Genomic DNA, 12,659 nt, shown 5'->3' with positions numbered 1-12,659 from the left:
AACCAAACCAACCAAACCCAACCCAACCAAACCCAACCCAACCAAACCCAACCAAACTCAACCAAACCAACCCAACCCAACCCAACCCAACCCAACCAAACCAACCCAACCAAACCCAACCCAACCAAACCCAACCAAACCAACCCAACCCAACCCAACCAAACCCAACCAAACCCAACCAAACCAAACCCAACCAAACCCAACCAAACCCAACCCAACCAGACCCAACCAAACTCAACCAAACCCAACCATGGTCCAACCAAACCCAACCATGGTCCAACCAAACCCAACCATGGTCCAACCCAACCCAACCAAACCCAACCCAAACCAACCATGGTCCAACCAAACCCAACCCAACCAAACCCAACCATGGTCCAACCAAACCCAACCCAACCAAACCCAACCCAACCCAACCAACTTTACCCTTCCCCAAACCCCTCCCCGCGCCCAAAACCCACCGGTTTCACCCCAAAAATCACCTTCCACCACCACGGGCACGGCCTGGCTGGCGTAGGAGCGATCCAGCGCCCCTCGGCCATCTCCTCCTCGTAGCTGCAGCTGAAGTTCCCGGTCTGGTTCCGCCCGCTGCTCTCCACCCTCATCCGGGCTCTTCCGGAACCTTCCGCCATGCCCTCGGACACCTCGAGCTCCCCGCGGAAGAAGCGGAAGCGCCGCCGGGGGGCGTGGCCGGGCGGGGCGGCGCACAGGAAGAGGAGGGGCTGGCCCCGCACGGTGAGGGCGGAGGGCGTGACCGTCAGGTTGGGCGGGGCCGGGAGGTCTGGTGGGAGGGGCAAGGGGCGAGGTCGGAGGTCAAAGAGGGCGGAGGGGGTTTTGGGGTTAAAAGGGGGCGGTTTGGTGAACGGGGCCGGGGTTTGGGGTGGAAACGGCGAAATCGGGCGGAAACGTCAAGGTTGGAAATCAATGGGGGCAAATTTTGGGGTAAAAACGGCAAATTGAGTGGAAAAGCCAAGGTTGGGTGGAAAACCCAACATTTTGGTCAACGGGGATGAATTTTGGGGTAAAAATTCTCCCATTGGACCAAAACCCAACATTTTTGTAAATGGGGATGGATTTTGGGATAAAAACGCCCAATTGGGTGGAAAAGTCAACGTTGGACCTCAATGAGGACAAATTTTGGCGGTAAAACGCCCAATTGGGTGGAGAGGTCAACATTGGACATCAACGGAGACAAATTTTGGGATAAAAATGTCAAATTGAGTGGAAAAGTCAAGGTTGGGTGGAAAACCCAACATTTTGGTCAATGGGGATGAATTTTGGGATAAAAATGCCCAATTGGACACAAAACTCAAGGTTGGACCTCAGCGGGGATGGATTTGGGGATAAAAATGGCAAATTGGAGCAAAACCCGACATTTTTGTTAATGGGGATGGATTTTGGGGTAAAAACGGCCAAATTGGGTGGAAAAGTCAAGGTTGGACCTCAATGGGGACGGATTTTGGGGATAAAACCCCAAAATGAGTGGAAAAGTCAAGGTTGGGTGGTAAAAACCGACATTTTGGTCAATGGAGATGAATTTTGGGGTAAAAATTCTCCCATTGGACCAAAACCCAACATTTTTGTAAATGGGGACGGATTTTGGGGTAAAAACGGCCAAATTGGGTGAAAAAGTCAAGGTTGGACCTCAACAGAGATGGATTTTGGGGTAAAAACACCCAATTGAGTGGAGAGGTCAACGTTGGATGTCAATGGAGACGAATTTTGGGATAAAAATGTCAAATTGGGTGGAAAAGTCAAGGTTGGGTGAAAAAGTCAACATTTTGGTCAATGGGGATGAATTTTGAGGTAAAAATTCTCCCATTGGACCAAAACCCAACATTTTTGTAAATGGGGACGAATTTTGGGATAAAAACGCCCAATTGGGTGGAAAAGTAGAAAAGTCGACGTTGGACCTCAATGGAGACAAATTTTGGGATAAAAACCCCAAATTGAGGGGAAAAGTCACGGATGGCTGGAAAACTTAATGTTGAGGCTCAATGAGGACAAATTTTGGGGTAAAAATGTGAAATTGAGTGGAAAAGTCAACGTTGGATGGAAAAGTCAATGTTGGACTTCAACGGGGATGGATTTTGGGGTAAAAATGCCCAATTGAGTGGAAAAGTCAAGGTTGGGTGGAAAACCCAACATTTTGGTCAATGGGGATGAATTTTGGGGTAAAAACGCCCAATTGGGTGGAAAAGTCAATGTTGGACCTCAATGGAGACAAATTTTGGGGTAAAAACCCCAAATTGAGTGGAAAAGTCAAGGTTGGGTGGGAAAGTCAAGGTTGGACCTCCACGGAGGCGAATTTTGGGATAAAAATGCCAAATTGAGTGGAAAAGTCAACATTGGACCTCAACAGAGACAAATTTTGGGATAAAAACCCCAAATTGAGTGGAAAAGTCAAGGTTGGACGTCAACAGAGTCGAATTTTGGGATAAAAACGCCCAATTAGTTGGAAAAGTCAATGTTGGACGTCAACGGAGACAAATTTTGGGATAAAAATGCCTAATTGAGTGGAGAGGTCAGCATTGGACCTCAACAGAGACAAATTTTGGGATAAAAACCCCAAATTGAGTGGAAAAGTAGAAAAGTCAACATTGGACCTCAATGGAGACAAATTTTGGGATAAAAACCCCAATTAGTTGGAAAAGTCAACACTGGACCTCAATGGAGACAAATTTTGGGATAAAAATGCCAAATTGAGTGGAAAAGTCAACATTAGGCCTCAACAGAGACTAATTTTGGGGTAAAAACCCCAAATTGGATGGAAAAGTAGAAAAGTCAACGATGGACCTCAATGGAGACAAATTTTGGGATAAAAACCCCCAAATTGAGTGGAAAAGTCAACATTGGACCTTAACAGAGGCGAATTTTGGGTTAAAAACCCTCAGTTGGGTGGAAAAGTCAAGGTTGGGTGGGAAAGTCAAGGTTGGACCTTAACAGAGACAAATTTTGGGGTAAAACCCCCAGTTGGGTGGAAAAGTCAAGGTTGGACCTCCACGGAGGCGAATTTTGGGATAAAACCCCCAATTGGGTAGAAAAGTAGAAAAGTCAACATTGGACCTCAATGGAGACAAATTTTGGGATAAAAACCCCAATTGGGTGGAGAGGTCAACATTGGACCTCAATGGAGACAAATTTTGGGGTAAAAACCCCAAATTGGGTGGAAAAGCAGAAAAGTCAACGATGGACCTCAATGAGGACAAATTTTGGGATAAAAACCCCCAAATTGAGTGGAAAAGTCAACATTGGGCCTCAACAGAGACAAATTTTGGGATAAAAACGCCCAATTGAGTGGAAAAGTCAACATTGGGCCTCAACAGAGACTAATTTTGGGATAAAACCCCCAAATTGGGTGGAAAAGTAGAAAAGTCAACGATGGACCTCAATGAGGACAAATTTTGGGATAAAAACCCCCAAATTGAGTGGAAAAGTCAACATTGGGCCTCAACAGAGACAAATTTTGCCACAAAAACCCCCGACTCGGTAAAAAAGCACCAAAACCACCTCTGACGCCTCAACGCGCCCAAATTCCAACCCCAAACCCCAAACCCCCCAACCCCAGGAACCTCGGACGTCGACGAGCACGGCGCGGCTGGGCGGCGAGTGGACGAGGCGGCCGCCGCGGCGCCGCACGCTGTAGGAGCAGGTGTGGAAGCCGCCGTCGCCGGGCCCCGGCGAAGCGCGACGGTGAGGACGGCCGCGGGCGCGAGAGGTGCGCACGTCGCTGGCCCAGCCCGCGGTGCCGGGCGAAGCGGAAGCCCTGATGCGGTCGGCGCGCCGGGCGGCGCGGCGCGCGGCGCAGGCGATGGACACGGCGTCGCCGGGCAGGAACCGCGCCTTGGGCGGCGCCAGCGAGATGTTGGGGGCGGGAGGGGGGAGGTCTGGGGAGGGGGGGGAAAAATGGGTGAAAATTGGGGGTTTTTGGAGGTGGGAATGGAGGAGATGGAGGAGAATGTCTTAGTTTTGCCCAAAATTCTGATTTTTTTCTCCAAAATTGTGATTTTTTTCCTAAAATTGTGATTTTTTGGGGAGTGGAGGAGGTGCCACCATGACCCTGCTTGGGTTGGGTCAAAAAAGCCCAAAAATGGAACCAAAAATTGAATTTTTTGGAGGTGGGAATGGAGGAGATGGAGGAGATTTTTTTTTTCCCCCAAAAAATCTGATTTTTAAGGATGGAAGAGGTTCCACCATGATCTGGTTGGGTTGGGCTTGGATTGGGACAAAAAAGCCCAAAAATGGAACCAAAAATTGAATTTTTTGGAGGTGGAAATGGAGATGGGGGAGATGGTGAAGAACCTCACAGTTTTTCTCAAATTCCTGGGTATTTTCCCCAAATTCTGATTTATTTTTGGTTGGAAGAGGTTCCACCATGACCCTGCTTGGGCTGGGCTCAGATTGGGCCAAAAAAGCCCAAAAATGGAACCAAAAATTGAATTTTTGGAGGTGAAAATGGAGAAGATGGAGAAGAACCTCCCAGTTTTTACCAAATTCCATTTTTTTCCCAAAATTCCGATTTTTTCTCCCAAATCCTGATTTATTTTTGGTTGGAGGAGGTGCCACCATGACCCTGCTTGGGTTGGGCTTGGGTTGGGTCAAAAAAGCCCAAAAATGGAACCAAAAATTGAATTTTTTGGAGGTGGGAATGGAGAAGACGGAGAAGAACCTCCCAATTTTTTCTCAAATTCCAATTTTTTCCCTAAAATTCTGATTTTTTTCCTAAAATTCTGATTTATTTTTGGTTGGAAGAGGTTCCACCATGACCCAGCTTGGGTTGGGCTCAGATTGGGACAAAAAAGCCCAAAAATGGAACCAAAAATTGAATTTTTTGGAGGTGAACATGGAGAAGATGGAGAAGATGGAGAAGATGGAGAAGATGGAGAAGATGGAGAAGAACCTCACAGTTTTTCCCAAAATTCTGATTTTTTCCCCAAAATTCTGATGTTTTTGGTTGGAAGAGGTTCCACCATGACCCTGCTTGGGTTGGGCTCGGATTGGGTCAAAAAAGCCCAAAAATGGAACCAAAAATTGAATTTTTTGGAGGTGAACATGGAGAAGATGGCGAAGAACCTCCCAATTTTTTCCCAAATTCCAATTTTTTCCCTAAAATTCTGATTTTTTTTTCCTAAAATTCTGATTTATTTTTGGTTGGAAGAGGTTCCACCATGACCCAGCTTGGGTTGGGCTCAGATTGGGACAAAAAAGCCCAAAAATGGAACCAAAAATTGAATTTTTTGGAGGTGAAAATGGAGAAGATGGAGAAGAAGCTCCCAGTTTTTCTCAAATTCCAATTTTTTTTCCTAAAATTCTGATTTTTTTCCCCAAATTCTGATTTTTTTGGTTGGAGGAGGTCCCACCATGTCCTTGGTTGGGTTGGGCTCAGATTGGGTCCAAAAAGCCCAAAAATGGAACCAAAAATTGAATTTTTTGGAGGTGGGAATGGAGAAGATGGTGAAGAACTTCACAATTTTTTCTCAAATTCCAATTTTTTTCCTAAAATTCTGATTTATTTTTGGATGGAAGAGGTTCCACCATGTCCCTGCTTGGGTTGGGCTCGGATTGGGTCAAAAAAGCCCAAAAATGGAACCAAAAATTGAATTTTCTGAAGGTAAGAATGCAGAAGATAAAGAAGATGGAGAAGATGGAGAAGAACCTCACCGTTTTTCCCAAATTCCAATTTTTTCCCTAAAATTCTGATTTTTTTCCCCAAAATTCTGATTTATTTTTGGTTGGAAGAGGTTCCACCATGACCCTGCTTGGGTTGGGCTCAGATTGGGTCAAAAAAGCCCAAAAATGGAACCAAAAATTGAATTTTTTGGAGGTGGGAATGGAGAAGATGGAGGAGATAGAGAAGAACCTCCCTATTTTTTACCAAATTCCAATTTTTTTCCTAAAATTCTGATTTATTTTTGGTTGGAAGAGGTTCCACCATGACCCTTCTGTTGGGTTGGGCCAGAGTCAAAAAGCCCAAAATAGACCCAAAAATTCAATTTTCTGAAGGTAAGAATGCAGAGGATGGAGAAGATGGAAAGATGGTGAAGAACCTCACAATTTTCTCCCTAATTCCATTTTTTCCCTAAAATTCTGAATTTTTTCCCCAAAATTCTGAATTATTTTTGGTTGGAAGGGGTTCCACCATGACCCAGCGCTTGGTTGGGCTCAGATTGGGACAAAAAGCCCAAAATGGAACCAAAAATTGAATTTTTTGGAGGTGGAATGGAGAAGATGGAGGAGATAGAGAAGAACCTCCTAATTTTTTACCAAATTCCAATTTTTTTCCTAAAATTCTGATTCATTTTTGGTTGGAAGAGGTCCCGCCCATGTCCTTGGTTGGGTTGGGCTCGGATTGGGTCAAAAAAGCCCAAAAATGGAACCAAAAATTGAATTTTTTGGAGGTGGGAATGGAGAAGATGGCGAAGAACATCCCAATTTTTCCCAAATTCCAATTTTTTCCCTAAAATTCTGATTTTTTCCTAAAATTCTGATTTATTTTTGGTTGGAAGAGGTTCCACCATGACCCAGCTTGGGTTGGGCTCAGATTGGGTCAAAAAGCCCAAAAATGGAACCAAAAATTGAATTTTTTGGAGGTGGGAATGGAGAAGATGGAGGAGATAGAGAAGAACCTCCTAATTTTTTTACCAAATTCCAATTTTTTTTCCTAAAATTCTGATTCATTTTTGGTTGGAAGAGGTCCCGCCATGTCCTTGGTTGGGTTGGGCTCGGATTGGGTCAAAAAAGCCCAAAAATGGAACCAAAAATTGAATTTTTTGGAGGTGGGAATGGAGAAGATGGTGAAGAACATCCTAAATTTTTTCTCAAATTCCAATTTTTTTCCTAAAATTCTGATTTATTTTTGGTTGGAAGAGGTTCCACCATGACCCTGCTTGGGTTGGGCTTGGGTTGGGTCAAAAAAGCCCAAAAATGGAACCAAAAATTGAATTTTCTGAAGGTAAGAATGCAGAAGATAAAGAAGATGGAGAAGATGGAGAAGAACCTCACCGTTTTCCCCAAATTCCAATTTTTTCCCTAAAATTCTGATTTTTTTTTCCTAAAATTCTGATTTATTTTTGGTTGGAAGAGGTTCCACCATGACCCAGCTTGGGTTGGGCTCAGATTGGGTCAAAAAAGCCCAAAAATGGAACCAAAAATTGAATTTTTTGGAGGTGAACATGGAGAAGATGGAGAAGATGGAGAAGATGGAGAAGATGGAGAAGATGGAGAAGAACCTCACAGTTTTTCCCAAAATTCTGATTTTTTTCCCCAAAATTCTGATGTTTTTGGTTGGAAGAGGTTCCACCATGACCCTGCTTGGGTTGGGCTCGGATTGGGTCAAAAAGCCCAAAAATGGAACCAAAAATTGAATTTTTTGGAGGTGAAAATGGAGAAGATGGCGAAGAACCTCCCAATTTTTCCCAAATTCCAATTTTTTCCCAAAATTCTGATTTTTTTCCTAAAATCCTGATTTATTTTTGGTTGGAAGAGGTTCCACCATGACCCAGCTTGGGTTGGGCTCAGATTGGGACAAAAAGCCCAAAAATGGAACCAAAAATTGAATTTTTTGGAGGTGAAATGGAGAAGATGGAGAAGAAGCTCCCAGTTTTTCTCAAATTCCAATTTTTTTTCCTAAAATTCTGATTTTTTTCCCCAAATTCTGATTTTTTTGGTTGGAGGAGGTCCCACCATGTCCTTGGTTGGGTTGGGCTCAGATTGGGTCCAAAAAGCCCAAAAATGGAACCAAAAATTGAATTTTTTGGAGGTGAAAATGGAGAAGATGGAGGAGAATTTCCCAGTTTTTCCCAAAATTCCGATGTTTTTGGGAATTTTTCGTTACCTGAGGGCGTCACCGGCGGGAAAAGGATCGGGAGAGAGGCTGGAAAAAAAGGAAAAATGGGAAAATTTAAAAAAAAAAGGGAAAATTGGGGAAAAAAAAGGAAAAATGTGGAGGAAAATTTGGGGGAAAAATGGGAAAAATTGGGAATAGAAAGGAAATTAAAATTATTGGTTAATTAATACGGAAAGGAATAAAAAATTAAAATCATTTAAAATAAAAAGGGAATTAAATGGTATTTAAAAAAGGGAAAGGGAAAAATTGGAATTTAAAAAATATATAAATTATTTATTAATTATTAAGTAGGGGGAATTAATTAAAATGAAAATAAAAATAATTTGGAAATAAAAAGTTAAAAAAAGGAGAATTTTTAAAAGGGAATAAAAATAAAAGGGAAAAAAATTAAAATTAAATAAAAAGGAAAAAGAAAAATTTGGATGGAAAGGAAATCGAAAATTAATTATTAATTATTAATTATTAATTAGGAGGAAATGAAAGGGAATTAAAAATAGAATAATTTAAAAATAAGAAGGAAATGAAATATTATTTTAAAAGTAAATTTAAAAAATTGAAATAAAAGGGAAAATTTGGGAAAATAAAAGAAATAAAAAATTGTTTTAAAATTATTAATTAGGGGAAATGAAAGAATAAAAGGAAAATTGAAAGGAAATTAAAATAAAAATAATTTTAAACCAAAAATTTTATTTTAAAAAAATGGAATAGAAAATAAAAGGAAATTAAAAAATAAAAATTAGAAAAGGAAAAGGAAAAATCTGGAAAAGAAAGGAAATTAAAAAATATTTATTAACTATTAAAAAGGAAAGGAATTGAAAATTTAAAATAATATAAAATAAAAATGGGAATTAAAAGTGAATTTTTAACGAAAAAAAAATCAAATAAAAATAAAAACTTAAAAAAGAAAAGGAAATCAATATTTATTAATTAGTGATTAGGGAAAATGAAATAAAAATGGAAAAGAAAATAAAAATAAAAATAATTTTAAAGTAAAAGGAAATAAAAGAGAATTTTTGAAAGGAAATTTAAAAATAAAAAGGAAATTTAAAAATAAAAACAAAATTTAGAAATCAAAAGAAATTTTGAAAAATTAAAAACAAATTAAATTTAAATATGAAAATCAATGAAAGGCAATAAAAATTATTATAATTTTTAAAAAGGAAATTAAAAATAAACCTCAAGATTTAAAAATATTTTAAAGATTCAATGGAATTAAAAAATAAAGTTAAAATTAAATAAATATTAAAAATAAATTTAAAATTATAAAGAAATTAAAAATTGTAAATAAAAATTAGAAGAAAAAATTATTAATAATTAAAATAATTCTTGAGTATTTTAAAAATTAGAAGAAAAGAATTGATTCATAATTAAAAATAAATTTGAAAGCGAAACGAAATGAAAATCAAATTGAAAAATGAGAAAAAATTTAAAAGTAAAAAGTGAAACATGAAAGGAAATGGGAAAGCTCAAAAAATGGAAATTAAAAATGGGGAAAATGGGGAAATAATGGGAAAAAAAGGGAAAAAAAGGGGAAAAAAGGGGAAAAAAAGGGGGAACAAAGGGAAAAAAGGGGAAAAAAGGGGAAAAAAGTGAATTTTTAAGGGAAAAATTGGGGAAAATGGGAGGGAGGAGGAAGAGGGGGAGGAGGAGGAAGAGCAGGTGGGAAAATGGGCACGGAAATGGGGAAAAAAGGGAAAAAATGGGAAAAATTGGGGTGGGGAGGAAGAGGAGGAGGAGGAGTTGGGATGAAGGGCGGGAAATTGGGGGAAAAAGGGAAAAAATGGGAAAAATGGGAGGGAGGAGGAGGAGGAGGAGGGAGAGGAGGAAGAGCAGGTGGAAAATGGGCACGGAAATGGGGAAAAAGGGGAAAAATGGGAAAAATGGGAGGGAGGAAGAGGAGGAGGAGGAGGAGGAAGAGGAGCCCAGAAATGGGGAAAAAGGAAAATTGGGAAAAGTTGGGTGGGGAGGAAGAGGAGGAGGAGGAGGAGGAGGAGTTGGGATAACGGGGATGGAAATTGGGGGGAAAATGGGAAAAATTGGGGAAAATGGGAGAGGAGGAAGAGGAGGGAGAGGAGGAAGAGGAGCCCAGAAATGGGGAAAAAAGGGGAAAATTGGGAAAAATGGGCTGGGGAGGAAGAGGAGGAGGAGGAGGAAGAGCAGGTGGGAATATGGGCATGGAAATGGGAGAAAAAAGGGAAAAATTGGGAAAAAATTGGGATGGAGGAAGAGGAGGAAGAGGAGGAGGAAGAGCTGGGATGACGGGGGTGGAAATTGGGGGGAAAATGGGAAAAACTGGGGAAAATGGGAGAGAGGAGGAAGAGGAGGAGGAGGAGGAAGAGCAGGTGGGAAAATGGGCACGGAAATGGGGGAAAAAAGGGAAAAATTGGGAAAAATGGGAGGGAGGAGGAGGAGGGAGAGGAGGAAGAGGAGCCCAGAAATGGGGGAAAAAAGGGGAAAATTGGGGAAAATTGGGATGGAGGAAGAGGAGGAGGAGGAGGAAGAGCAGGTGGGAAAATGGGCAGGAAAATGGGAGAAAAAGGGGAAAAATTGGGAAAAAATGGGGTGGGGAGGAAGAGGAGGAGGAAGAGCTGGGATGACGGGGATGGAAATTGGGGGGAAAATGGGAAAAATTGGGGAAAAAAAAAATGGAGGAGGAAGAGGAGGAGGAGGAGTTGGGATGAAGGGCGGGAAATGGGGAGAAAAGGAGAAAATTGGGAAAAATGGGAGAGAGGAGGAAGAGGAGGAGGAGGAGGAAGAGCAGGTGGGAAAATGGGCACGGAAATGGGGAAAAAAGGGAAAATTGGGAAAAATGGGAGGGAGGAAGAGGAGGAGGAGGAGGAAGAGGAGCCCAGAAATGGGGGAAAAAAGGGGAAAATTGGGAAAAATTGGGGTGGGGAGGAAGAGGAGGGAGAGGAGGAGGAAGAGTTGGGATGACGGGGATGGAAATTGGGGGGAAAAAGGGAAAAAATGGGGAAAATGGGAGGGAGGAAGAGGAGGAAGAGGAGGAGGAAGCGTTGGCATGACGGGGATGGAAATTGGGGGGAAAATGGGAAAAATTGGGGAAAAATAAATGGAGGAGGAAGAGGAAGAGGAGGAGTTGGGAGGAAGGGCGGGAAATGGGGAAAAAAGGGGAAAATTGGGGAAAATGGGAGGAAGAGGAGGAGGAGGAAGAGGAGGAGGAAGAGCAGGTGGAAAATGGGCACGAAAATGGGGGAAAAAAGGGGAAAATTGCCAAAAATTGGGAAAAAATGGGGGGGAGGAAGAGGAGGAGGAGGAGTTGGGTGGAAGGGCAGGAAATGGGGAGAAAAGGGGAAAATTGGGAAAAGTTGGGTGGGGAGGAAGAGGAGGGAGAGGAGGAGGAAGAGTTGGGAAGACGGGGATGGAAATTGGGGGGAAAATGGGAAAAATTGGGGGAAAAATAAATGGAGGAGGAAGAGTTGGGAGGAAGGGCGGGAAATGGGGAAAAAAGGGGAAAATTGGGAAAAATGGGAGGGAGGAAGAGGAGGAGGAGTAGGAGGAAGAGGAGCCCAGAAATGGGGGAAAAAGGGGAAAAATTGGGAAAAAATGGGGTGGGGGAGGAAGAGGAGGAGGAAGAGTTGGGATGAAGGGCAGGAAATGGGGAAAAAAGGAGAAAATTGGGAAAAATGGGAGAGAGGTGGAGGAGGAGGAGGGAGAGGAGGAAGAGCAGGTGGGAAAATGGGCACGGAAATGGGGGAAAAAAGGGAAAAATGGGAAAAATGGGAGGGAGGAAGAGGAGGAGGAGGAGGAGGAGGAAGAGGAGCCCAGAAATGGGGGAAAAAAGGGGAAAATTGGGAAAAGTTGTATGGGGAGGAAGAGGAGGAAGAGGAGGAGGAGGAGGAGGAGGAGTTGGGATAACGGGGATGGAAATTGGGGGGAAAATGGGAAAAATTGGGGAAAATGGGAGAGAGGAGGAAGAGGAGGGAGAGGAGGAAGAGGAGCCCAGAAATGGGGCAAAAAAGGGGAAAATTGGGAAAAATTGGGTGGGGAGGAAGAGGAGGAAGAGGAGGAAGAGGAGGAGCTGGGAGGAAGGGCAGGAAATGGGGCAAAAAGGGGAAAATTTGGGAAAAGGGAGGCAGAGGAGGAGGAGGAGGCACAGGACTCTCACCGAGCAGCGGGATGAAGCTCGGCTGCGCCATGGCCCTGTCCCCTCAGTGCCAGCGCCGCTGTCACCTCCTGGTCCCCTCCTTGTCCCCTCCCTGTCTCTGTCCCCAAAGTGGCGCCATCCCCTTCCTGTCCCTGCCCCCACCCTGGTAATTGTCACCTCCCTGTCACTGTCACTGTCACTGTCACTGTCACCTCCCTGCCCCCACCCTGTCACTGTCACTGTCACTGTCACTGTCATTGTCACTGTCCCATCCCTGTCCCCTCCCTGTCCCTGCAGTGTCCCATCCCTGTCCCCTCCCTGTCCCTGCAGTGTCCCCATCCCTGTCCCCTCCCTGTCCCATCCCTGTCCCCTCCTGTCCCCTCCCTGTCCCCTCCTGTCCCCTCCCTGTCCCCTCCTGTCCCATCCCTGTCCCCATCCCTGTCCCCTCCCTGTCCCATCCCTGTCCCCTCCCTGCCCCTGCAGTGTCCCCTCCCTGTCCCCTCCCTGCCCCTGCAGTGTCCCCTCCCTGTCCCCTCCTGTCCCCTCCCTGTCCCCATCCCTGTCCCCATCCCTGTCCCTCCCTGTCCCCATCCCTGTCCCATCCCTGTCCCTTCCCTGTCCCCATCCCTTTCCCCTCCCTGTCCCTGCAGTGTCCCCTCCCTGTCCCCTCCTGTCCCCTCCCTGTCCCCTCCTGTCCCCATCCCTGTCCCC

The 12,659-nt window shown here is 43.7% G+C and overlaps 1 protein-coding gene across 1 annotated transcript; it reads right to left on the bottom strand.

Moving 5' to 3' along the window:
* Positions 1-458: 458 nt before the first annotated feature.
* On the bottom strand, positions 459-12,000 carry LOC115916979 (the record flags this gene model as incomplete). The annotated part of the gene is made up of 3 exons (XM_030970714.1): positions 11,970-12,000; positions 3,570-3,884; positions 459-778 (listed from the first exon to the last, which is right to left on the bottom strand). Coding segments are annotated over exons 1-3 (666 nt in total), but the record flags the coding sequence as incomplete, so codon positions are not given.
* Positions 12,001-12,659: the final 659 nt, after the last annotated feature.

This window comes from Camarhynchus parvulus, unplaced genomic scaffold, assembly GCF_901933205.1.
Source record: "Camarhynchus parvulus unplaced genomic scaffold, STF_HiC, whole genome shotgun sequence".
NCBI classification, from domain to species: domain Eukaryota; kingdom Metazoa; phylum Chordata; class Aves; order Passeriformes; family Thraupidae; genus Camarhynchus; species Camarhynchus parvulus.
This window is presented reverse-complemented; position numbering and strand designations above follow the sequence as displayed.